The sequence below is a fragment of the Pristiophorus japonicus genome, unplaced genomic scaffold (genome assembly GCF_044704955.1).
Source record: "Pristiophorus japonicus isolate sPriJap1 unplaced genomic scaffold, sPriJap1.hap1 HAP1_SCAFFOLD_578, whole genome shotgun sequence".
NCBI lineage: Eukaryota > Metazoa > Chordata > Chondrichthyes > Pristiophoridae > Pristiophorus > Pristiophorus japonicus.
The window spans coordinates 218,949-246,045 of NW_027254486.1; the positions used below are offsets into that span (position 1 = coordinate 218,949).

General features: G+C 44.9%; 1 protein-coding gene across 3 annotated transcripts in view; it reads left to right on the forward strand.

Annotated features, from left to right (window-relative positions):
• Window positions 1–27,097, forward strand: part of LOC139254796 (apoptosis-stimulating of p53 protein 2-like) — a 136,382-nt gene that overhangs the window by 70,783 nt on the left and 38,502 nt on the right. For all 3 annotated transcript variants that reach the window (XM_070873820.1, XM_070873819.1, XM_070873821.1), the window contains 2 exons: window positions 10,323–10,504; window positions 21,424–21,588. In XM_070873820.1, the coding sequence (XP_070729921.1) occupies window positions 10,323–10,504; window positions 21,424–21,588 (347 nt within the window). The remainder of the gene's footprint in view (window positions 1–10,322; window positions 10,505–21,423; window positions 21,589–27,097) is intronic.

The window sequence follows — 27,097 nt, forward strand, 5'->3', positions numbered from 1 at the left end:
CGGACTTCTTTTCCATTTCGGATAGGTGTACCATCAGCAGTGAGGAATCCTCTTTTCCGCCATAATAGACCAAAGTCGTGAGCGACTCCAAAAGCATAATGCGAATCTGTGTAGACATTAGCTGTCTGTCCTTCTGCTATTCGACGTGCTTCTGACAGGGCCCGTAACTCGGCCTGTTGTGCTGACGTTCCTGAGGGTAAACATCCTTTTGCCACTACCTCATATAAGGTATATAAAGCCCATCCTGCTTTTTTGGTACCATTGTCAACAAAGGAGGAACCATCTGTAAACAGGATGAGGTCTGGGTTGTGCAGAGGCTCCTCTGCTGCTAAAGCGGCTGCTTCTGTTTCTTTTAAAATCTCCACACAGTCATGCTCTTCACATTCTCCCCCCTCTTGCTCCCTCGATTCTGACATCGGGAGCATAGTTGCGGGATTAACCGGGCTGGCCCGGACGATATGGAGATTAGGAGCTTCCAAAACTGCTATCCAGCGGGTGCATCTAGCTGCCGTCACCTGAAACATTCTATTCATAGACAGCAAAACATATACAGTGTGGGGACACTTGACAATCAGCTTTTGGTCGAGGACTAGACCCGCAGTGATCATTACCGCTCGACATGTAGCTTCCATGGCCCTGAGGCAACTTCCCCATCCGAGGGCTACCGCATCCAGTTTTGCCAAATAATAGCCAATAGGTCTTTGCCGATCCCCATGTTCTTGTGTCAGTATAGCTGTCATATATCCTTCTTCCTCATGGACAAACAGGGTAAATGGCTTACCACTGTCGGGGATTCCCAGAGCCGGTGCCGAATACAAAGCCTTTTTCAAACTCAGGAAGGCCTCTTGCTGTTCCTTAGTGAGGGTGATGGCTTCTTTAGAGGCACATTTCCCCTTTAAAATATCATTCAATGGCTGAGCAAGCTGTGTGAAGGAGTCAATCCAATTTCTGTTAAAGTTACACAATCCCAAAAAAGACCTTAGTTCCTGAATAGTGGTGGGTTTTTTAGCAGCCTGAATGGCTGCAGTTCTATCCTGGGTAAGTTCTCTCTTTCCTTGTGAAATCTTTTGTCCCAGGTATACAACCTCTTCTTGGGATATTTGTGCTTTGTCGATGCTGGCTTTATGTCCTTTCAGCCGAAGGTGGTCCAGCAAAGCTCGTAAATCTTGTTCATGCTGGTCTTCCGTGTTTGAAGCTAGCAGGATATCGTCTACATATTGGATGACTGTGGATGACAGGGGAGGTAATTCTCGAAGCATGTTAATTCCGCCCCTGTGTCTAAAAGACAGTCCACATCCTTATCGCCCACCCTCACAGTTATATATAGCCCATCTCCCCTTTGTTGTATTAGTGCGAGGAGGGGGCCAGGGTGGGTTCTAATCGTTTTTTGTTATCCCAAATAACTCCTTCTGTTGTTGTATTGTCAGTCGCTTAAATGCTTCTATGAGGTTATTATCTTGTGACAAGCCTGGCTTGTTGGCTGAATTGTATCCCTGGCTGCGTCCTCTTCCCCGGCCACGACCTTGCTGTTTTGCCCTGCACGTCTTGGCCCAGTGACCTTCTTTCCCACAATAATGACATTTTCCGAATAACTGTTTATCGGAATCCTGGGATTTCCATCCCATAGCCTGTACAGCTCAGACTTTAGCTCCCATATCCCAATCTAATTGGTTACATCGATCCACCAATGCTGCAAAGGTAGTTCTTCTACCGTCCCAGTCCGGTAACACTACTTTAAGCATTTTGGATAGTTCTGGCTTTAGACCTGCCACGAAAGCTGCTTTCAGGGGTCCAAACACTTGTTCATCCATTTCCTCATCCGTATTATTCATACCCGAATGTTCTAACCACTAAACCGCTCGTCATACTCCAGGACCTCCTCTGTTCCTTTCTGTTGGCAGGCTGCAATTTTTCCCCAGTCTGTCTTAGCTGGACTGAAGTCTTGTAGCCAGTGTTTAATCGCCTCCCACCCTGCGTTTAATTCTTGCTCATCCTGCTCCAAAGCTTCTTCTACCTTGTCGTGCAATTTTCTTCCCTGTGTTTTTGGCACCATTATGGTCAAAATTTGCACTCCGTCCCAGGGATGAAGTTGATCACAGTGGAAGACACAAAAACCATGCCAAAAATTGCTGGTCACGGGAATGTGGGAAGGGAGGACCTTGAGACAATCACTATCACTAGGGGGGTAGTGTTGGACAGGCTAATGGGACACAAGGTAGACAAGTCCCCTGGTCCTGATGAAATGCATCCCAGGGTATTAAAAGAGATGGCGGAAGTTATAGCAGATGCATTCGTTATAATCTACCAAAATTCTCTGGACTCTGGGGAGGTACCAGCGGATTGGAAAGCAGCTAATGTAACGCATCTTTAAAAAAGGGGGCAAACAAAAGGCAGGTAACTATAGGCCGGTTAGTTTAACATTTGTAGTGGGGAAAATGCTTGAAACTATCATTAAGGAAGAAATAGCGGGACATCTAGATAGGAATAGTGCAATCAAGCAGACGCAGCATGGATTCATGAAGGAAAAATCATGTTTAACTAATTTACTGGAATTCTTTGAGGATATAACGAGCATGGTGGATAGAGGTGTACCGATGGATGTGGTGTATTTAGATTTCCAAAAGGCATTCGATAAGGTGCCACACAAAAGGTTACTGCAGAAGATAGAGGTACGCGGAGTCAGAGGAAATGTATTAGCATGGATAGAGAATTGGCTGGCGAACAGAAAGCAGAGAGTCGGGATAAATGGGTCCTTTTCGAGTTGGAAATCGGTGGTTAGTGGTGTGCCACAGGGATCGGTGCTGGGACCACAACTGTTTACAATATACATAGATGACCTGGAAGAGGGGACAGAGTGTAGTGTAACAAAATTTGCAGATGACACAAAGATTAGTGGGAAAGCGGGTTGTGTAGAGGACACAGAGAGGCTGCAAAGAGATTTGGATAGGTGAATGGGTGAAGGTTTGGCAGATGGAATACAATGTTGGAAAGTGTGAGGTCATCCACCTTGGGAGGGAAAAAAACAGTAAAAGGGAATATTATTTGAATGGGTAGAAATTACAACATGCTGAGGTGCAGAGGGACCTGGGGGTCCTTGTCCATGAATCCCAAAAAGTTAGTGCAGCAGGTAATCAGGAAGGCAAATGGAATGTTGGCCTTCATTGCAAGAGGGATGGAGTACAAAAGCGGGGAGGTCCTGCTGCAACTGTATAGGGTATTGGTGAGGCCGCACCTGGAGTACTGCGTGCAGTTTTGGTCACCTTACTTAAGGAAGGATATACTGGCTTTGGAGGAGGTACAGAGACGATTCACTAGGCTGATTCCGGAGATGAGGGGGTTACCTTATGATGATAGATTGAGTAGACTGGGTCTTTACTCGTTGGAGTTCAGAAGGATGAGGGGTGATCTTATAGAAACATTTAAAATAATGAAAGGGATAGACAAGATAGAGGCAGAGAGGTTGTTTCCACTGGTCGGGGAGACTAGAACTAGGGGGCACAGCCTCAAAATACGGGGGAGCCAATTTAAAACCGAGTTGAGAAGGAATTTCTTCTCCCAGAGGGTTGTGAATCTGTGGAATTCTCTGCCCAAGGAAGCAGTTGAGGCTAGCTCATTGAATGTATTCAGGTCACAGATAGATTTTTAACCAATAAGGGAATTAAGGGTTACCGGGGGAGGGCGGGTAAGTGGAGCTGAGTCCACGGCCAGATCAGCCATGATCTTATTGAATGGCGGAGCAGGCTCGAGGGGCTATGGCCTACTCCTGTTCCTAATTCTTATGTTCTTATATATATTTCTTAAGCGGTCCAATTGGTCCCACGTTTTCACTCCCCCTTTCTTTGGATTGGGCAACTCCTTGGACCATTTATCAATTTTCTCTGGGTCTGCCGGATCATGAACTAAGTATTCTGCATACACCCTTTTCCTTGTTTTTTTGGTTCCGCCCTCATCCGCAATCTCTTCTGATTTGACAACAACTCGTCTTTTTTTAAATGGGGCAAAGCGCACCCCTAATTCTTCATCCTCCGACCCTGTATCGTCGGAGGACTCAGAATCCGTATCTATTCCTCGGTCGTGTCCTCGGGTTTGCGCTTTTAATTTATCCAAACATGGGTACCCTGGGAATTGACCGATACATTTTCCTTTTCCTATTATTGTCTCTTGACCTTATGATTTTTTCCATTTTTTAATTTCACCTTTTAAGATCTTTAACTTCCGCTTCCAGCTTTTCAAGTTCAAGCTTTTTCTGTCGCAGCTGCGCACAAACAGCTTGCAATTGATCCTTTGTACTGGTCAGTTCTCGATCATGTTGGGAACGCATTATAATTTCATTCCGCTTTTGGATCTTTCCAATAACAGCTAGGGACCATCTGATTCGCTCTTTATTTTTCATATGGGTCGTTTTTCCCCAGACCCTTTTAATCCCGTCCAAGGACCATTGTCCTTTGGAGGTACCGTATTTTTGTTCGATCTTAATACAGGTTTTAGATAAGTTGAATTGTTGCTCTATGTATTCTTTCAACTGTTCGAGGACTTTATCAATCGAAACCTCAGCTGGTGCCTGCCCACCTTTAACAGTTGTAGGCAATTCTTTGCTCTTATCTCCTGCTGCCACAATACTGATTTCTTTACTGGGGTCTCAAGTCGTAGGCTTTCCAGCCGATCAGTGGGTCGGTGATTAATTAACTAACACACCGCCGAAGTTAGACGTCTATGGGACCTCGAGCCGACTACCAACCGGAGGGTTCGCAAACCAGAGGCTTTCGGAATCGCGTAGAAGGAGAGGCGAATTTAGACTTGACCGAGGTATCCTTACCTCAGTATGTCGGTCCGATGTCCAAAATTCAGTTTCTTTCCTCAGCGATCGTGTTCGTGACGCCAAAATTGTTAGATCTCTTAATTTCCGATGAAATACGAACTCCGATTGTAGTTTTAATGTCACTTTATTTTGGCAGCAGTAACAAGCTCTTGGCTTTAAGCCAGGTCTTTGTCCTTCTGAGACCACATGGTCAAAATGGCTGTATTTATACCTGGTGCAATTTACAGAAAAGAACTCGCCTTCTTTGACTTTATTGGCTCATTTGATAGTCTTTTAACCTTTAATTGGCTCGCTACCCAAAGTTCTAAAATGTCAAGTTGATTGATGACTTAATGCAACATGCTGAACTGCACGTAGCAGCCTTGACTTGGGGTCTGTGAATTTTCACAGCCTGTCTAAATGCAGCCTGTTTGAATTCTCTATCAATGTCTCCATAACTCTTCTGTTTGTTTTCCAATTTGTCATGAAGAAATGAGCCCTGTAATCTGATGGTTGTCATGACGGCTAAATCTTCCTATAACTCCAGGGTGATCCTGGAGAACAAAAGCAACCACAGACCACATCCAATGCCACAACCACCTCCTCTAACTTCCCTCACCAGCACATTCCATTCTCACCTCTGATACTAATATGTCAAGCTCAGTGCCCTCCCCTCGCCCCCACCCATCAAAAAGAAAAATAAGGCCATCAGTGTGACTGCCTCTTCTCAACTGAGTCCATACCCCCATGTCTGAAGTTTCTCTGTCATATTTTCAGTCTCCCCTTCAAACTCATCTCTGCAATGAAGCCCACCAGCTGCCCTTTCAGTATCCCTTCTTCTACTGAGTTTCTGATTGTCCAACGCCCTTTCTTGCGAGCTGACTCACTCCAGGTAAAGGTGGAAATTGCGGAGGTACTGGCCATAATCTTCCAATCCTCCTTGGATAAGGGGCTGCTGCCGGGGACTGGAGAATTTCAAATGTTACACTCTTGTTCAAAAAAGAGTGTAAGGATAAACCCAGCAACTACAGTCCAGTCAGTTTAACCTCTGTTGTGGGGAAACTTTTAGAAACTATAATCCAGAACAAAATTAACAGTCACTTGGACAAGTATGAATTAATTAAGGAAAGCCAGCACAGATTTGTTAAAGGCAAATTGTGTTTAACTAACTTAATTAAGTTTTTTGATGAGGTAACAGAGAGGGTATGAGTGCACTGCGGTTTATGTGGTGTGCATGGACTTCCAAAAGGCATTTGATAAAGTGCCACATAATAGGCATGCCAGCAAAGTTGAAGCCCATGGAATAAAAGGGACAGTGGCAGCATGGATACAAAATTGGTTAAGTGACAGGAAACAGAGTCGTGGTGAATGGATGTTTTTCGGATCGGAGGAAGTTATGCAGTGGTGTTCCCCCTGGGTCGGTACTAGGACCACAGCTTTTCTTGATATATATTAATGACTTAGACTTGGGTGTACAGAGCACAATTTCAAAATTTGAGAATGACACAAAACTTGGCAGTGTAGTGAATAGTGAGGAGGATAGTGATCGACTTCAAGAAGACAGACAGACTGGTGGAATGGGCGGATACGTGGCAATTGAAATTTAATGCAGAAAAGTGAGAAGTGATATATTTTGAAGGACGAGGAAAGGCAATATAAACTAAAGGGTACAATTCTAAAGGGGGTGTATGAACAGAGAGACCTGGGGTATATGTGCACAAATTGTTGAAGGTGGCAGGGGAGGTTGAGAATTCAGTTAAAATAACACAAGGGATCCTCGGCTTCATAAATAGAGACAAAAGCACGGAAGTTATAATGAAGCTTTAAAAGACTGATTTGGCCTCTAGCATTGTTCCCACCCTCTTCAACATATCCTTCCATAGGCAATTCATATACAGGTTGGACCTCTCTGGTCCGGCACCCTTGGGACCTAACCGCTGCCGGACCAGAGAATTTTCTGAACCACGGGAGGTCAACAGGTGACAACGCTGCTGACAATGACCCGGACGTGTTCTGCACAGCAAAGCCTACTGCGCAGCATTTCGTCATCCAGAATCACTCCATTTTAAAAATCCTCAGAGCCAGCTTCGGCACCTCAGTCAGCCGCCTGCCCTTCCATTCCTTGCCCGGCCCACTTACCTCAATGAACACCAACACCTCAAAAAACCACATACATACACAAAAAAAAACCTGGAGGGCGGAGATAAAGTGGAGGATAAAGTCAAGGATACACGCCGACCCTTGCCCACGATCCTACTCCCGGTGTCAGTCCATGTGTAAGCTGCGAATAGAGCCTGACTGGTGGAAGCGGCAGCCCTCTCTCTCTCGCCCTCCCGCGCGAGCTGCCCCCCCCCCGGCACGTGCGCTCTCCCACACATACCATACACACACCCTTTCGTGACCACCGGATGTCTCAAAACGCTTTGCAGCCAATGAAATACTGTTGTAAAGTGGGAAATGCAGCAGCCAACTTGCACACATCAAACTCCCACAAACAGCAATGTGATGATGACTAGATAATCTGTTTTTTATTATCTTGATTGAGGGATCAATATTGTCCAGGACACCAGGGATAAGACCCCTGTTCTTCTTTGAAGTAATGCCATCGGATCTTTTACATCCACCTCAGAGAGCAGACGGTTGGTTTAACGTCTCATCCACAAGATGGCCTTAAGTACATTGTTGCTTCCTAACTGCATGCTACGTTCCTTCATCAGTATTTTACCAGTACTTCTCTGGTCCATTGCCACCACATCAGTGATTGCACTGGTACAGATAGGGGTGGAGTTATTCTACCCCACCTGTACCAATGCAATTACTGAATCTCCCCAATTGGGTTATTCTCTTGTGCTTGTGCATTCTAGTGTTTCCAGGGTTGCATCCTTGGCCCATTCTATTCACTTCCATTCACTCCCTTGGCAACATCAGCCACAAGCAAGGAGTCATACATGCCATTCTATTCATTTCCATTCAATCCCTTGGCGACATTAGCCACAAGTAAGGAGTCAGACATTCTGATGGCAGCTGATACTACCACTCTTGCCATGATCAGATCCAAGGCTGTTGCTATCCTTTCTAATTGCCGACTTGACATCAAATCCTGACTGAGTCAAAATTTCCTTCCATTCAAAATAGGCAAAAGCAAATTCATCCTGCATGGCTCGGGCTCTGAATCCATCAATTTCATTCCAGCTGCCCTCTCAGGCTAAATCCAGTAGTCCACAACCTAGGCATTCCCATCAAATTTGAGCCCAATTTTTCACTCCACATCTGTCTGCCTCAAGACCTCTAACATTGCCCAGTTATGCCTCTACCACTGTTAAACCATAATCCATGACTTCACATCAATTATTGACTTCTCCCACCCGCTTTGTTTCTGTAACCTACAACCTTTAAACTTCATATAATCCAGAACACTACAATTAGGAAACACTTCTATACACAAAGGATGGTAGAAGTTTGGAACTCTCTTCCGCACATGGCAATTGATGCTAGATCAATTGATGATTTAAAATCTAACATTGATGTATTTTTGTTAATCAAGTGTATTAAGGGATATGGGCCAAAGTTAGATCGCAGATCAGCCATAACCTCATTGAATGGTGGAACAGGCTCAAGGGGCTAAATGTTCTACTCCTGTTCCTATGTTCCTATAATTCATATGCTCTCCTGCAGGGTCCCACAAACGAATTATTTATGTCCTTGGCATGCTTCCCAGGTGCACGCTCTGGTTGATCTTTCTCACAATTGTTGTGCTAAAAGAACATGTAGATTCCTCAATTTTGCTCAAATCTCATTTAGCAGAGCATCAGTACACTCAGATACTTGCTGTAATGTGGCACAAAACTTTGTACAAAGTTTAGAACTTGGTCTTGCTGTGTTGTATATAATTGTCTGAAGACTGTTTATGCACTTTTGTACACAAGATATATATGCGGAAAGTACTGTACTGATGTAGGTAGCTGGAAAAGAAGTACAGGGGACAATTTAATTTTGGGGTTCTGATAATACACTATTTCTTTAGCATAGATTTTGTTTCATATCTGTCAGGTTTTTATTATAGTACTAGCATCAGTTGGTCAGAAGTAGCTTATCATTGGCTACTGATACTAGTAGGTTTCTGTAAGGAAGATGGTTCTGAATAATGTCGGTGAAAGGTAAATATATAAAGGTGACACCAGACCCCATGGCATATTGGATCAAGTATCTGGTTGTATGTAGTAAGATACAGGAAAAATAAAGTGCATATGGTGTACCTCAATTATTTTTTTTATCGCAATTGGCCTGCAAGTTAGTCACCAAGTTGTGCTTTCATTTCAAATAAGTATATAAATTTTACTTCTTCAAATTCGAGATTATTCCAGGTTTACCATAATATCCAATACAAGTATGTTCCTTAATATCCTATACAGGTATGTTGCTTACTTCCAGAAATGTACCCCCACATTTGTATGTCACAAAGCTTTATTGTGTAATGTGTCTATTTTTAAGTGATTGAGTTTGAACACAGTATGAAGAACACAGGTTGTGAATTTTTGCCAAATTGAGCATAAGCATTAAACAATTGGATACTGCCCACAGGCTTCATTCTTCAGTCATCTCTTCTCTGTTTCACAATATGTGTACAAAGTTCATATTCAATCCAATCAATCATTAACAATTTTTGATTTAATTTACTATTCAATAATCCTCATTTATGCCCCACTCTCTCGTATGTAGGTTGAAAATAGTTATGACTTCAATGATGATAGAAGGAAGCTATTTGGCCCATCATGCCTGTGTCAGCTCTTTGCAAAAGTTATTTTATTAGTCTCAATCCCTGCTTTGCCCATAGTCCTGCATTTTTTTTCCTTCTTTAAAATATTTATCTAATTCCCTTTGGAAAGTTAGTATTGAATCTGCTTCACCACTTACTTTAAAGTAAAGGTTGCAACAATATTTGATAGGGTCACAAAGCTTTGTGACTGCCCTATTCAGTATTTAAATTTCTCAATCTCTCTCCCTCTCCTTTCTCTCTCACTCTCTCTTTATCTCCCTCTTTCTCCCCTTTCTTTCTCTCTCTCTCTCTTTCCTTAATCTCCCTTTTTCTCTCCTTCCTTGCTCGTGCGCTTTGCGCTCTCTCACTCTCTTTTCTCCCCCCCCCCCCTTCCTCTCCCTTTCTTTCTCTTCCCCTGACCCCCCTTCTTCCTGTCTCTCCCACCCTGAACTAACTGCCATTCTGTTTTTAGATAGTAGTTCTGTCTCTTGCTCCTCCGTCTCTCCTCCCAAACATCTCTGGTTGAATTCAGTTTAACATCACGCTTCATTATGACCTCATCAAGATGGCCACAGTTACCGTTGATTGTTTTGACAGTGAAGCTCATTTGTGAGCCAATTGGCTTTCAGTATTCAAATAAGAAAAATTTGCAAGTATTATTAATGTTGTTTAATTCACATTTGGAGAGATGTATATGGTGCATTTTTTAATTTTCTGAAAAATGGTGCAAAGATTTGGTGCTAAATACTTGGAATTTTATTTTTGCAGTTGAGGAGATTGAACAGATGAATAGTCTCTTCCAACAGAAGCAAAGAGAGTTAGTAATTGCTGTTGCAAAGGTGGAGGAGTTAACCAGGCAACTAGACATGCTGAAAAGTGGAAAGATTGAAGGTTACCATGACAACCAGTCTGCTGTAGCTGAGCTTGATCGACTCTACAAAGAGTTGCAGGTAATTGATTGATTTTATATATATATATATATATGAAAATGAATGACTCCTGCCCATGAACCGGAAGCTGATTTCAATGCTGTACAGAAGCGTTCTGCGCATTAATCTAGAAATTTCGCTGATGTTTCTGCTTGCCCTGCTCCGTTTTCAGCCCCGCTCTGTTTCCTGACATTTCAGTCCCGCTCCCGGTTCCCGATAACAGCTTCTTCACGGGGCAACGAACAGTCGCTGCAAACGGCTTCACAACATAGTTTCATCCAACAGTTTTTTTCAAATAGGAACCACCAAATAAAACAGACTGCGCATGTGCAACTATTTTTAAAAAATTCTTTCATGGGATGTGGGTGTAGCTGGCAAGGCCGGCATTTATTGCCCATCCCTAATTGCCCTTGAGAAGGTGGTGGTGAGCCGCCACCTTGAACCTCTGCAGTCCGTGTGGTGAAGGTACTCCCACAGTGCTGTTAGGGAGGGACCCAGCGATGATGAAGGAACGGCGATATATTTCCAAGTTAGGATGGTGGAGCGGAATGTGGAGGTGATGGTGTTCCCATGCACCTGTTGCCTTGTCTTTCTAGATGGGAGAGGTCGCGGGTTTGGGAGGTGCTGCAGAAGAAGCCTTGGCGAGTTGCTGCAATGCATCTTGTAGATGGTACACGTTGCAGCCACGGTACGCCGATGATGGAGGGAGTGAATGTTTTACGATGGTGGATGGGGTGCCAAACACTGGGCTGCTTTGTCCTGGATGGTGTCGAGCTTCTTGAGTGTTGTTGGAACTATACTCATTCAGGCAAATGGAGAATATTCCGTCACACTCCTGACTTGTGCCTTGTAGATGGTGGAAAGGCTTTGGGGAATCAGGAGGTGAGACACTCGGTGCAAAATACCCAGCTTCTGACCTGCTCTTGTTGCCACAGTATTTATGTGGCTGGTCCAATTAAGTTTCTAGTCAAATGGTGAACCTGAGGATGTTGATGGTGGGGGATTCGGCGATGGTAATGCCGTTGAATGTCAAGGGGTGTTGGTTAGACTCTTGCTTGTTGGAGATAGTCATTGCCTGGCACTTGTGTGGCATGAATGTTATGTGCTACTTATCAGCCCAAACCTGAATGTCGTCCAGGTCTTGCTGCATGTGGACATGGATGACTTCATTGTCTGAGGAGTTGCGAATGGGACTGACTACTGTGCAGTCATCAGCGAACATCACTTCTGACCTTATGATGGAAGGAAGGTCATTGATGAAGAAGCTGAAGATGGTTGGGCCTAGGACACTAACCTGAGGAACTCCTGCAGTGATGTCCTGGGGCTGTGATAATTGACCTCCGACCAACGCAACCATCTTCCTTTGTGCTAGATATGGCTCCAGCCAGTGGAGAGTTTCCCCCCCGATTCCTGTTGACTTCAGTTTTACTAGGGCTCCTTGATGCCACACTCTGCCCTTGACATCAAGGCAGCATTTGACAGTCACTCTCGCCTCACCTCTGGAATTCAGCTCTTTTGTCCATGTTTAGATCAAGGCTGTAATGAGGTCTGGAGCCGAGTGGTCATGCCGGTACCTAAACTGGGCATCGGTGAGTAGGTTATTTGTGAATAAGTGCCACTTGATAGCACTGTCAATGACACCTTCCATCAATTTGCTGATGATTGAGAATAGACTGATGGGATGATAATTGGCCGATTGGATTTAGAAACTTAGAAATTTACAGCGCAGAACAAGGCCATTTTGGCCCATCGTGCCCGCACCAGTGGACAAAGAGCCACACGGCCTTCGATCAGCAGCCCTGAAGGTTACATATAAACCAATGAACAACGGCGGACAATTGGGCATCCGGCCCAATCAGCCCGCCCCACACAACTGCGATTTAAAAAAAAAAAAAAAAATACAGCTTAAAAACCCAGGCCAATAGGGGAAATAAATCTGGAAAAATTCCTCTCTGACGCATCCAGGCGATGGAAACTAGTCTGGCTGTATTAGATTCCCTAACGTACTTCTCATCATATCTGTGCCAGCCAACAAGAGTTTATTCAGTCTAATCCCACTGACCAGCTCTAGGTCCGTAACCCTGCAGGTCACAGCACTTCAAGTGCCCATCCAAGTACCTTTTAAATGTGTTGAGGGTTTCTGCCTCTACCACCTTTCCAGGCAGAGTTCCAGACCTCCACAACCCTCTGCGTGAAGCTTCCCCTCAAATCCCCTCTAAATTTTCCATCAACCACTTTAAACCTATACCCCCTCATAATTGACACCTCCACCAAGGGAAATAGGCCCTTGCTATCCACTTTATCCAGGCCCCTCAATTTTATACACCACAATGAGGTCTCCCCTCAGCCTCCTCTGTTCCAAGGAGAATAAACCCAACTTATCCAATCTGACCTCCTAGCTAAGATTCTCCATTCCAGGCTGCATCCTCGTAAATCTCATCTGCACCCTCTCCAGTGCAATCATGTCCTTCCTATAATACGGTCACCAGAACTGCACGCAGTATTTCAGCAGTGGCCTAACCAGTGTATTATACAATTTAAGCATAACCTCCCTGCTCTTGTATTCTATGCCTCGGCCAATAAAGGCAAGCGTTTCGCATGCCTTCTTAACCACCTTATTCACCTGGTCTGCTACTTTCAGGGATCTGTGGACAAGCACTCCAAGGTCCTTTTGTTCATCTGCACTTCTAAGTGGCCTACCGTTTAATGTGTATACCCTTTCCTTATTAGCCCTCCCCAAGTGCATTATCTCACAATTCTCCGAATTAAATTCCATCTGTCACTGTTCTGCCCCCTGACCAATAGATTGATATCCTCCTGCAGTCCATGACTATCCTCTTCTTTATTATCAGCCACACAGCCAATTCTAGTGTCATCTGCAAAATTCTTAATTATACCCCCTATATTCAAATCTAGATCATTGACGTATACCACAAAAAGCAAGGGACCCAGTACTGACCCCTGCGGAACCCCTCTGGAAACATCCTTCTAGTCACAAAAACATCCATCAACCATTACCCTTTGTTTCCTACCTCTAAATCAATTTTGGATCCAACTTGCCACTTTGCCCTGGATCCCATGGGCTTTTACCTTCGTGACCAGTCTGCCATGTGGAACCTTATCAAAAGCTTTACTAAAATCCATATACATTACATCATATACTTTGCCTTCATCAACCCTCCTGGTTACCTCCTCGAAAAATTTTATCAAGTTAGTCAGACACAACTTTCCCTTAACAAATCCGTGCTGACTGTCCCTGATTGATCCGTGTCTTTCTAAGTGAAGATTTATTCTGTCCTTCAGGATTTCTTCCAATAATTTTCCCACCACTGAGGTTAGGCTGACAGGCCTGTAATTCCTCGGCCTATCCCTTTCTCCTTTCTTAAACAAGGGTACCACATTTCCAGTCCTCCGGCTCCATACCTGAACTCAGAGGACTGGAAAATGATGGTCCAAGGTCTCTGCTATTTCCTCTTTTGCGAAGGGCCGAATGGCCTAATCCTGCATCTATTTTCACTCCACAGCCTGGGATGCATTTCATCCGGGCCTGGAGACTTATCCATTTTCAAAGCTGCTAAGCCCCTTAATACCTCCTCTTTCTATGTTTATTTCATCCAGAATTTCACACTCCTCCTCGATAGCAGTATCTGCGTTGCCCTTTCCTTTGTGAAAACAGACAAAGTATTAATTTAGAACCATACCCACATCTTCCGCCTCCACACACACATTACCCTCATGGTCTCTAAATGGCCCTACCCTTTCTTAATATTGCTCTTGCTCTTAATATATTTATAAAACATATTTGGGTTTTCCTTGATTTTTTTTTTACTTACCAAGAATTATTCATGTGCTCTCTTAGCATTCCTAATATCCTTTTTAATTTCACCTCTGAACTTTCTATATTCCTCCAGAGAGATGCTACAGTATTTAACCGTCTGTGCATGACATAAGCGTCCTTCTTTATCCTCCCCTGTAAGTCCCTAGTCATCCAGGGGGCTCTGGAATTGTTATTCCCACCCTTTTTCTTTAAGGGCACTTGCTTGGCCTGAGCCCTCCGAATCTCCTTCCTGAATGCCTCCCACTGTTCCAACACTGATTTACCTTCAAGTAGCTTTTTCCAATCCACTGTGGCCAAATCACTTCCCAGCTTAGCAAAGTTAGTGTTTCCCCAATTTGGGACTTTTATTCCTGGTGTATCCTTGCCCTTATCCTTAACTACCTTGAATCTGACTGAATTATGGTCACTAGCACCCAAGTGCTCGCCCACTGATACCCCTTCCACCTGCTTTGTCCTGCTTTTTGTGGACAGGATATACCTGGGCAATTTTCCAGATTGTCGGATAGATGCTGCACTGTAGCTGCACTGAAACAGCTTGGCTAGAGGCGCGGCTAGTTCTGGAGCATGTCTTCAGCACGAAAACCGGGATGTTGTTGGAGCCCATAGCCTTTGCTGTATCTAGTGCGCTTAGCCGTTTCTTGATATCACGTGGAGTGAATCGAACTGGCTGAAGACTGGCTTCTGTGATGGTGGGGATCTCAGGAGGCCAATATGGATCATCCACTTGGCACTTCTGGCTGAAGATGGTTGCAAACGCTTCAGCCGTGTCTTTTGCTGGGCTCCTCCATCATTGAGGATGGGTATAATCATGGAGCAGCCTCCTCCCATTAGTTGTTTAATTGTCCACCACCATTCAAAACTGGATGTGGCAGAACTGCAGAGCTTTGATCTGATCTGTGGATTGTGGGATCGCTTATCCCTGTCTACGGCATGTTGCTTCCACTTTCAGCTTCCCCAGGTTGGCACCTCATTTGCGTGGTGCTACTCCTGGCAAGCTCTTCTGCACTCCTCATTGAATTAGGGTTGGTCCCTTGGCTTGGTGGTAATGCTAGAGTGTGGGATATGCTGGGCCAGGAGGTTACACATTGTGGTAGAATACAATTCTGATGGCCCACAGCACCTCATGAATACCCAGTCTTGAGCTGCTAGATCTGTTCTGAATCTATCCCATTTAGCACAATGGTAGTACCACGCAACACGAGGGAGGATGTCCTCACTGTGAAGACAGAACGTCGTCTCCACAATGACTGTGTAGTGGTCACTGCTACCAATGTTATCGCGGACAGATACATCTGTGACAGGTAGGTTGGTGAGGACGAGGTCAAGTAGGTTTCTCACACTTGTTGGTGTTCTCTCAATCTGCTGCAGGACAAGTCTGGCAGCAATGCCCTTCAGGACTCGGCCAGCTCGGTCAGTAGTGGTGCTACCAAGGCACTCTTGGTGATGGACATTGAAGCCCCCCACCCGGAGTACATTCTGTGCCCTTGCTACTCTGTGCTTCTTCCAAGTGGTGTTCAATATGGGGGAGTACTGATTCATCAGCTGAGGGAGGGCGGTAGGTGGTAATCAGCAGAGGGTTTCTTTGCCCATGCTTGACCTGAAGCCATGAGACTTCATGGGGCCCGGGTCAATGTTGAGGACTCCCAGGGCCACTCCTCCCCGACTATATACCACTGTGCCGCCACCCTTGGTGAGTCCATCCTGCCGGTGGGACAGGACATACCATGGGATGGTGATGGAGGAATCTGGGATATTGGCTGGAAGGTATGATTCTGTGAGTATGACGTTGTCAGGCTGTTGCTTGACTAGTCTGTGGGACAGTTCCCCCAATTTTGGCAGAAGTCCCCAGATGTTGGTGAGGAGGACTTTGCAGGATTGACTGGGCTGGGTGTGCCATTGTTGTGTCCAAAGCCGGTGCCGGGTATTGATTCTTGTAGCAGTTTTGTTGCAACTGAGTGGCTTGCTAGGCCATTTCAGAGGGCAGTTAAGAGTCAACCACATTGCTATGGGTCTGGAGTCACATGTAGGCCAGATAAGGACGGCAGATTTCCTTCCCTAAAGGAACCAGATGGGTTTTTACAACAATCCATTGCTGATACAGGGTACTAACTTTTTATTCCAGATTTATTAACTGAATTTAAATTCCCCAGCTATCGTGATGGGATTTTGAACTCGCGTCTCTGGATCATTAGTCCAGGCCTCTGGATTACTAGTCCAGTAACATTACCACTATACTGCTGTTCTGTTCAGCGAACTTCTGGTTTGTTGGCAGCAGTCACATCCATATTTAAAAAGTCGCGAGCTTCCAAATGTACTGCACCTGTAGGTGGCGCCATTAACATATTTGGTGATTAATTGACTGCAGTGTGGCATCACCGAACATTAGGTGACAGGTTTGACTACTCTACAGTACTGACCCTGAACTCTATCTTAGCTGACGTGAGAGACTACAAAGTTTGTGAGGGTACCTGATCAACTTTATATTTTGGCTGCAGGCCCTTCTATATAATTACTTTCTCACTCCGCCTTTCTTGCCCATCTCCAGCCTATCTTAACCTTCCGTGACCCATTTTTTTTTGTATTTCTCCAAGGCCAATCTCTGCCTTTTGTGACCTGATCACTGTCTCTCCCCCCCCCCCCCCCCCCCCCCCCCCCGCCTCCTGCTACTGGTGATGATGACTGTTGTGTCTTTGTATTAATTCCTATTTGCTAACTCCTTCCCTCTTTATTCCCCAAGCACTGCCTCAATGAGCAGAAGTTCATGGTTATCGGTGGGAAAACATGCATTCCTACCCCACTGTTGAACTGAAATTAGGGGTCAGCAGTGGAAATGCCCGGCCCCTAGCTAACCTGAAGTAGACAATGGGAAAATCTGTTCTCCCTCTTCTCCTGGTGAGTTGAAGTTTGGGGCAGACATGCAAAGGCCACCTCTTTCCCTTCCACCCCCTCCCTTCCCCTTTTATCACTCTGACCTCTATCCCTGCTTGACCTGAATAGTGCCCTAGGTCTGGACTCCACATGTGCAATGCCATAGGGAATCAACTAGTTTATTGCTATACTGGCATCAAAGTTAGAAATTTAAATAGATTTCAAAAAAGGACAACCAATTTGAAGTTCTATAACCTTTGCACTGAATACAGTAACAAAACTTTATTCTAATTTAGATTTGTAGACAGTTGGAAAATGAATTGGAATTCTTCAGTTGTATTCATTTTTAAGTATTCATGAATAGTCAGCATAGATTTCAAAACGGAAAGTCTTGCTTGACTAACATTGAATTGTTTGAAGAGGTAACATAAGTAGACATGGGTAATGCAGTACATGTAATTTGTCACGATTTCCAAAAGGCCATCAAAAAGGTACCATGTAATAGAGTAATGAATAAGGTCAGAGAATGCGGAGTTGGGGGACAAGTAGCAGAATGGATCACTATCTGGCTTCAAGACAAAACAGAGAGTAGGAGTAAAGGGTAGCTGTTCAGGGTGGCAGAAGGTGGGAAATGGAGCCCCACAAGGATCAATACTAGGAAAACTGTTGTTCACAATTTATATTAATGATTTAGATTTTGGAATCAAAAACACAATTTCTAAATTTGCAGATGACTCCAAATTGGGGGTTGGATAGTCAATACTGACGTGGACTGCAACAAATTACAAGACGACTTAATAAACTTGAAGAATATAATTGGCAAATTTCAATACAGATAAATGTGAGGTATTACATATCGGTAAGAAAAATAGGGATATCACATGTTACTTGGAAAATATGAATTTAAATAGGGTGAAAGAGCTAAGTGGTTTTGGAGTACCAGTACACAAATCACTAAAGGTGACAACGCAGGTTAATAAGGCCACAAAAAAGCAAACCGAACACTGGTTTATTTCTAGAGGGATCATGGAATCATAGAAATTTACAACACAGAAGGGGGCATTTGGCCCATCGTGTCTGCGCCGTCCGACAAAGAGCTATCCAGCCTAATTCCACTTTCCAGCTCTTGGTCTGTAGTCTTGTAGGTTACGGCACTTCAAGGCATATCCAAGTACTTTTTAAATGCTATGAGGGTTTCTGCCTTGACCACCCTTTCAGGCAGAGGGTTCCAGACCCCCACCATCCTCTGGGTGAAAACATTTCTCCTCAAAACCCCTCTAAACCTCCTTTCACTTAAATTTATGCTCCCTGGTTGTTGACCCCTCTGCTAAGGGAAATAGGTCCTTCCTATCCAGGCCCTTCATAATTTTATACACCTCAGTTAGGTCTCCCCTCAGCTGCCTCTGTTCCAAAGAAAACAACCCCAGCCTATCCAATCTTTCCTCATAGCTAAAATTCTCCAGTCCAGGCAACATCCTTGTATATATCCTCTGTACCCTCCCTAGTGCAATCACATAAGAACATAAGAAATAGGAACAGGAAGGAGTAGGCCAATGGCCCCTTGAGCCTGCTCCTTCATTCAATAAGACCATGGCTGATCTGATCATGGACTTGGCTCCACTTCCTCGCCCGCTTCCCTTATCCCCTTATCGTTTAAGAAACTGTCTATTTCTGTCTTAAATTTATTCAATGTCCTAGCTTCCACAGCTCTCTGAGGCAGCGATTTCCACAGATTTGCAACCCTCTGAGAGAAGAAATTTCTCCTCATCTCTGTTTTAAATGGGTGGCCCCTTATTCTAAGATCATACCCTCTAGTTCTAGTCTCTCCCATCAATGGAAACATCCTCTCTGCATCCACCTTGTCAAGACCCCCCTCATAATCTTATACGTTTTGATAAGATCACCTCTCATTCTTCTGAATTCCAATTAGAGGCCCAACCTACTCAACCTTTCCTAAGTCAACTCCCTCATCCCCGGAATCAACCTAGTGAACCTTCTCTGAACTGTCTCCAAAGCAAGTATATCCTTTTGTAAATATAGAAACCAAAACTGCACGCAGTATTCCAGGTGCGGCCTCACCAATATCTTGTATAGCTGTAGCAAGACTTCCCTGCTTTTATATTCCATCCCCTTTGCAATCAAGGCCAAGATACCATTGACCTTCCTGATCACTTGCTGTACCTGAATACTATCCTTTTGTGTTTCATGCACAAGTATCCCCAGGTTCCGCTGTACTGCGGCACTTTGCAATCTTTCTCCATTTAAATAATAACTTGCTCCGATTTTTTTTCTGCCAAAGTGCATGACCTCATACTTTCCAACATTATACTCCATCTGCCAAATGTTTGCCCACTCACTTAGCCTGTCTATGTCCTTTTGTAGATTTTTTGTCTCCTCCTCACACATTGCTTTTTCTCCCATCTTTGAATCGTCAGCAAACTTGGCTACGTTACACTCAGTCCCTTCTTCCAAGTCGTTAATATAGATTGTAAATAGTTGGGGTCCCAGCACTGATCCCTGCGGCACCCCAGTAGTTACTGGTTGCCAACCAGAGAATGAACCATTTATCCCGACTCTCTTTTCTCTGTTAGTTAGCCAATCCTCTATCCATGCTAATATATTGCCCCCAACCCCGTGAACTTTTATCTTGGCAGTAACCTTTTATGTGGCACCTTGTCAAATGCCTTCTGGAAGTCCAAATATACCACATCCACTCATTCCCCTTTATCCACCCTGTTCGCTACATCCTCAAAGAACTCCAGCAAATTTGTCAAACATGATTTCCCCATCATAAATCCATGCTGACTCTGCCTGACCGACTTTTGCTTTTCTGCTACTGCTTCTTCAATAATGTGGTGACCAGAACTGGTCAGATGGGTAAGTGGAAGACCAGAACTGCACACAGTACTCTAGCTGTGGCTTACCTAGTGTTTTATACAGTTCAAGCATAACCTCCCTGCTCTTGTATTTCTGCCTCGGCTAATAAAGGCAAGTATCCCATATGCCTTCTCAACCAGCTTATCCCACCTTCAGGGTTCTGTGGACATGCACTCCAAGGTCCCTCTCTTCCACTACCCTTTTCAGTGTCCTGCCATTTAATGTGTATTCCCTTGCCTTGTTAGCCCTCCCCAAATGCATTACTTCACACTTCTCAGGATTGACTTCCATTTGCCCATCCGACCAGTTCATTGATATCTTCCTGCAGTCTGCAGCTTTCTTCTTCTTCATTATCAGCCACATGATCAATTTTTGTATCATCTGCAAACTTCTTAATCATACACTATACATTCAAGTCCAAATCATTGATATATACCACAAAAAGCAAGGGACCTAGTACTGAGCCTTGCGGAACCCCACTGGGAACAGCCTTCCAGTCACAGAAACACCCAACCACCATTACCCTTTGCTTTCCTGCCTCTGAGCCAAATTTGGATCCAATTTTCCACTTTGCCTTGGATTCTATGGGCCTTTACTTTCGTGACCAGTCTGCCATGTGGGACCTTTTAAAAGCCTTGCTAAAATCCATATACACTACATCATACGCTTTGCCCTCATCGACCCTCCTTGTTACCTCCTCAAAAATTCAATCAAGTTGGTCAGGATAGTATTGAAAAGTAGAGGAGTTTGCTAAAGTATCGAATCTTGGTTAGATCACACTTGGAGTGCTGTGTACAATGCTAGTCGCCATATTATAAAAAGGATAGAGGCACTGGAGAGGGTGCAAAAAAGATTTACAAGGATGGCACCAGACGTACAAGGGTATACATATCGGGAAAGGATGAGCATACTGGGTCTCTTGTCTTGAAAAGTGACGGCTGAGGGGTGACCTAATAGAGGTCTGTAAAATTATGAAAGGTTTATGATAGAGTGGATATAAAAAGAATGTTTTTACTTGTGTGGAAGAGCAAAACTAGAGGCCATCGATATAAGATAGTAACCAAGAAATCAAATGGGGAATTGAGAAGAAACGTCTTTACCCAGAGAGGTGAGAATGTGGCACACGCTTCTACATGGAGTGGTTGAAGCTAATAGTATAGATGCATTTAAGGGGAGGTAAGATAATGAGGGAGAAGGGAGTAGGAGTATGATGATCAGATGAGGAAAGACCGGAGGAGGCTCGAGTGGAGAATAAGCGCCAGCATGGACTGATTGGGCCGAATGGCATGTTTATGTGTTGTATATCCTAAGTCAGTACTAAAGCAATGAATTGTTTATTTCTGTGTTTCACCAATAGGTAAGGAATAAACTGAACCAGGAGCAGAATGCAAAGCTTCAGCATCAAAGGGAGTCACTAAACAAGCGCAACTGTGAAGTTGCATCAATGGACAGACGTATCGGGGATCTGCGTGAGCGTTTGTGGAAAAAGAAGGCAGCCTTACAACAAAAGGAAAATGTGGCGGTAGGTTTGGTCTATGCATTAGGATCAAAAATTACCAACATAAATGTCGCACAGCAATAGATTTTTAACATGAGTAAAAATGGCTGTTCATTAAAATGAACAAATATTGGGTCCAAGTTTCGAGCCGCGCCTAGAACGGCGCAGTCCCGACCTGGACGCCCGTTTTTCGCGCCACAAAGTGCGCCGAAAAAAACCATCCAGATTCTCCACCTTCCTGCAGGTCCTCTGGCCCTCGGCGCAGCGCAGCAGGAGCTGTAGGGGGCGGAGCCACGTCCCTGCGCTGAAAACAGTGCCGGGATCTCTGCACATGCGCGCTACAGTGTGCACGCAAGTGCAGTAGCTCCAGGCGCCCAAAACTGTGTGGGAGGGGCCGAACCACGCATCCCCTAGCCCTGGCCGAATGGCCTCACTGGGGCTGCATGAATAAGGCTCCTCCCACAGCCAGCTCCTGCTTCCTCCCGACCCGACACCCGCTCCCCCTCCCCCGGCCCCAGGACCGGACCCGACTCCCGCTTCCCCCGCCTCCGGACCCGACACGACTCCCGCTCCCCCTCTCTTGCTCCCGGATTTGACCCGAACCGACTCCCGCTTCCCCTCCCCCGCCCCCGGACCGGACCCGACTCCCGCTCCCTCCCCACGAGCTCACCTCCCTCTCCCTCCCTCCCCCCGACCCGAACCGAACCGACCTCCCTCCCACAACCCCCTCCCCCCCGACCCGACCCAACGCCACTTACCTGTAAATCTGGTGCTGGGGACGGGCCCTAACCGAAGTCTCGGGCCTGGCCCGTTCAGCCTCCCTCACCTTTCTCCTTCCCCCCCCCATCTCTTTCTCCCCCCCCCCCCCCCATCTCTTTCCCCCCCCCCCATCTCTTTCTCCCCCCCCCCATCTCTTTCTCCCCCCCCCATCTCTTTCTCCCCCCCCATCTCTTTCTCCCCCCCCATCTCTTTCTCCCCCCCCATCTCTTTCTCCCCCCCCCATCTCTTTCTCCCCCCCCCATCTCTTTCTCCCCCCCCCATCTCTTTCTCCCCCCCCCATCTCTTTCTCCCCCTTCTCTCCCCATCCCTCCCCCTTCTCTCCCCATCCCTCCCCCTTCTCTCCCCATCCCTCCCCCTTCTCTCCCCATCCCTCCCCCTTCTCTCCCCATCCCTCCCCCCCTCTCTCCCCATCCCTCCCCCCCTCTCTCCCCATCCCTCCCCCCCTCTCTCCCCATCCCTCCCCCCCTCTCTCCCCATCCCTCCCCCCCTCTCTCCCCATCCCTCCCCCCCTCTCTCCCCATCCCTCCCCCCCTCTCTCCCCATCCCTCCCCCCCCTCTCTCCCCATCCCTCCCCCCCCTCTCTCCCCATCCCTCCCCCCTCTCTCCCCATCCCTCCCCCCTCTCTCCCCATCCCTCCCCCCCTCTCTCCCCATCCCGCCCCCTCCCCTCGCTGTCAGAAACACAGACACTGACAGAGAATGAGAGACACACACAGACAGACAGAGAGATAGAGACACTGACAGAGACACACTGGGGGGGCATCCCAGCACACTGTTGGAGGGATCCCGGTGCTGCAGTCAGTAAGTAGAAAATGTTTTATTTATTGATTTAAAAAAAAAAAAATTATTTCTTATTAATTTTTTTTGATTGATTTATTGGTTGATTTATTGATGTATTTATCATTTATTATTGATGATGGCTCTTTATTTGTAAAACTGAAGTGTTTAATGTTTGTAAACTTCCCTTTAAACCCCCCCACCATTCCCTACGCCTGATTTGTAACCTACGCCTGATTTTCTAAGGTGTAGACAAGGTTTTTTCCAGCATACAAAAATCTTCACTTACTCCATTCTAAGTTAGTTTGGAGTAAGTTTTCACTGACGAAACTTTGAAAACAGGCGTAAGTGGCCGGACACGCCCCCTTTTGAAAAAAAAATTCTGTTCCAAAGTGAAACTGTTATAACTGACTAGAACTGGAGCAAACTAAATGTCGAGAATTCCGATTTCTAAGATACTCCGTTCTACACCAGTTGCTCCTAAAAATCAGGAGCAAATCAGGTGGAAATTTGGGGCCATTGTAACTTAAAATATTTGCTACTTCTCAATTGAAAGTGGTTAAATGGAACTCCCTACTACCTCCTTTCTGAGCTGGCATTTCCCTATGTCACTCTGCTTTCAGCCCTTCATGCCAACTCTCTCCACTTTCCCTTTTACCCTCCTGTCAGCATATACTTTGTTTCTTCATTCTTTAAAGTGCTCTTGAGATATTTTTCTGCATGTAATGTGTGCTATCTGCAAGTTGTTGTAAATTGATTTTCATTTTCAAAATGGCTTGTTTATCTTAAAGTTTTAAGTGCTGTCATTATTGATATCATACAGCAACATACAGGTTCAGAAAAGATCACTTGGGGCCATCTGGTCATCCCCAGAATTCAATAACAGAAAACACAGTTCACTACTTATTATCCTCCATTGACTTTCTTGCCAAAAACCTCTTCAATACCATTTTGAAACTACTGGGGTTATCAGCCGTAATCAGCACCCAGATAGTCCATTCGAAAGTTTAACCACTTTCTGTGTGAAATGGTTATATCTAGTCTACCCATTCACCTTTCCTTTTCTGCGTTTTATCATGCACCCCGGACCTAGTGTCCTCTGTGGCTCAGTGGAAAGCACTCTTGCCTCTGAGTCAGAAGGTTGTGGGTTCAAGTCCCTGGAGTGGCACAAACAAATATAGGCTGACACTCCAGTGCAGTGCTGAGACATCAAACTGTCTGCTCTCTCAAGTGGATGTAAAAGATCCCATGGCACTATTTTGAAGAAGTTATCCCTGGTGTCCTGGTCAATATTCATCCCTCAATCAACATAACAAAATAACCAGATTTTCTGGTCATCATCACATTGCTGTTTGTGGGAGCTTGCTTGTATGCAAATTGACTGCCGCATTTCCCACATTACAATAGTGACTACACTCAAAGTACTTACTTGGCTTTGAGATGTCTGGTTGTCATGAAAGGCGCTATATAAATCCAAGTCTTTTTTTCTTTTTGGGGTCTTCATAGAAATTTCTTGTGGTACAACTAATCAGTACTGTCGAGGATCATGAATACCTCAAAAAGATCCTTTTTTGCTCTAAACTAGCATAACCAAAAGATCTGTCTACCAATACCTCCAAATAATTTTCTTGTGCTGTATTGTGTAAACTAACACCATTTATTTTGTAGTGCCATAGTTTATTCTCCTTCCATAGTCTCATCACTTTGCACTATTGACATTGAATTGGCTAACTGACAGAAAACAGAGAGCCGGGATAAATGGTTCATTCTCGGGTTGGCAATCAGTAACTAGTGGGATGCTGCAGGGATCAGTGCTGGGACCCCAACTATTTACAATCTATATTAACGACTTGGAAGAAGGGACCGAGTGTAAAGTAGCAAGTTTGCTGACGATACAAAGATGGGAAGAAAAGCAATGTGTGAGGAGGTCACAAAAAATCTGCAAAAGGATATAGACAGGCTAAGTGAGTAGGCAAAAATTTGGCAGATGGAGTATAATGTTGGAAAGTGTGAGGTCATGCACTTTGGCAGAAAAAAAAATCAAAGAGCAAGTTTTTATTTAAATGGAGAAAGATTACAAAGTGCCGTAGTACAGCGGGACCTGGGGGTACTTGTGCATGAAACACAAAAGGTTAGTATGCAGGTACAACAAGTGATCAAGAAGGCCAATGGAATCTTGGCCTTTATTGCAAAGGGGATGGAGTATAAAAGCAGGGAAGTCTTGCTACAGTTATACAGGGTATTGGTGAGGCCACACCTAGAATACTGCGTACAGTTTTGGTTTCCATATTTACGAAAGAATATATTTAGGAGGCAGTTCAGAGAAGGTTCACTGGTTGATTCCGGAGATGAGGGGGTTGACTTATGAGGAAAGGTTGAAGAGGTTGGGTCTCTACCCATTGAAATTCAGAAGAATGAGAGGTGATCTTAAGATTATGAGGGGGCTTGACAAGGTGGATGCAGAAAGGATATTTCCACTGATGGGGGAGACTAGAACTGGAGGGCATAATCTTAGAATAAGGGGCCGCCTATTTAAAACTCAGATGAGGAGGAATTTCTTTGCTGAGGGTTGTAAATCTGTGGAATTCGCTGCCTCAGAGAGCTGTGGAAGCCGGGACATTGAATAAATTTAATGCAGAGATAAACAGCTTCTTAACCGATAAGAGATTAAGGGGTTAAGAACATAAGAACATAAGAATTAGGAACAGGAGTAGGCCATCTAGCCGCTCGAGCCTGCTCCGCCATTCAACAAGATCATGGCTAATCTGGCCGTGGACTCAGCTCCACTTACCCGCCCGCTCTCCATAATCCTTAATTCCCTTATTGGTTAAAAATCTATCTATCTGTGATGGTCATGGGGAGCGGGCAGGGAAGTGGACCCAACTCCATGATCAGATCAGCCATGATCGTATTAAATGGTGGAGCAGGCTCGAGGGGCAGTATGGCCTACTTCTGCTCCTATTTCTTATGTTCATTTTTCTGCACAAGACCAGCCTGCTGTTGACTGTCTGCAACCCCTACCCACCTTGCTGTCATCAGCAAATATTCACAGTCTTGGCTCTATCCCCATTCATTGATACAGAACACGAATAACACAGTTCCCAGCACTGATACTTGTCTTTCGTCACTTCCTGTAGCTTCAAGGCAGCTCCATGCACAACCTCCCTTTGTTTCCTTTGATCCAGCTTGTTGCTAGTCCATTTCAATAATTACTCACCTTTTTTGTGCTTTCCTTGTGGAGAACTTCCAATATGGTACTGCAACTCTAAATACATGGTGTCCATAGAGTTTCATTTATCCGTAATCTCTGATACCTCCTCAAACAATGCTAATAGGTTTTTCCAAACAGTCTTCTCCTCCCACTCCATTACAACATTTTTATTTTTATTTTGGGTATTGCTGCATAGGAAAGAGAGGAAAACTCTCTGGAGGAACAACAAAATGTCTTCAATTATCTACACCAGCACAAACTGCTTAGAATTGCATACATTCCCAAAGTCACAGATTGTGGTGCACCACACAATTTACTTTGTGTACTATGTATAGTAACAATGTAGATGACTAAGTATATGAAGAAAGAACAAACTTGCATTTGTGTAGACAGAATGTGTTGGAAACACTCCGCAGGTCAGGCAGAATACAGAGGTGTAAAACTCATTTGTCGTCCATTATGTTTATTGTTGCTAAAATTTTCAGTCATATCTAGAGAGACCGCAAGGATGGCTGACATAAGGGGCCCAAGTTTCGGCCTCAGTTGCTCCTGATTTTTTGGAGCAACTGGTGTAGAACGGAGTATCTTAGAAATTTAAATTCTCGGCATTTAGTTTGCTCCAGTTCTAGTCAGTTAGAACAGTTTCACTTTGGAACAGAATTTTTTTTTCAAAAGGGGGGGTGTCCGGCCACTTACGCCTGTTTTCAAAGTTTCGGCAGTGAAAACTTACTCCAAACTAACTTAGAATGGAGTAACTGAAGATTTT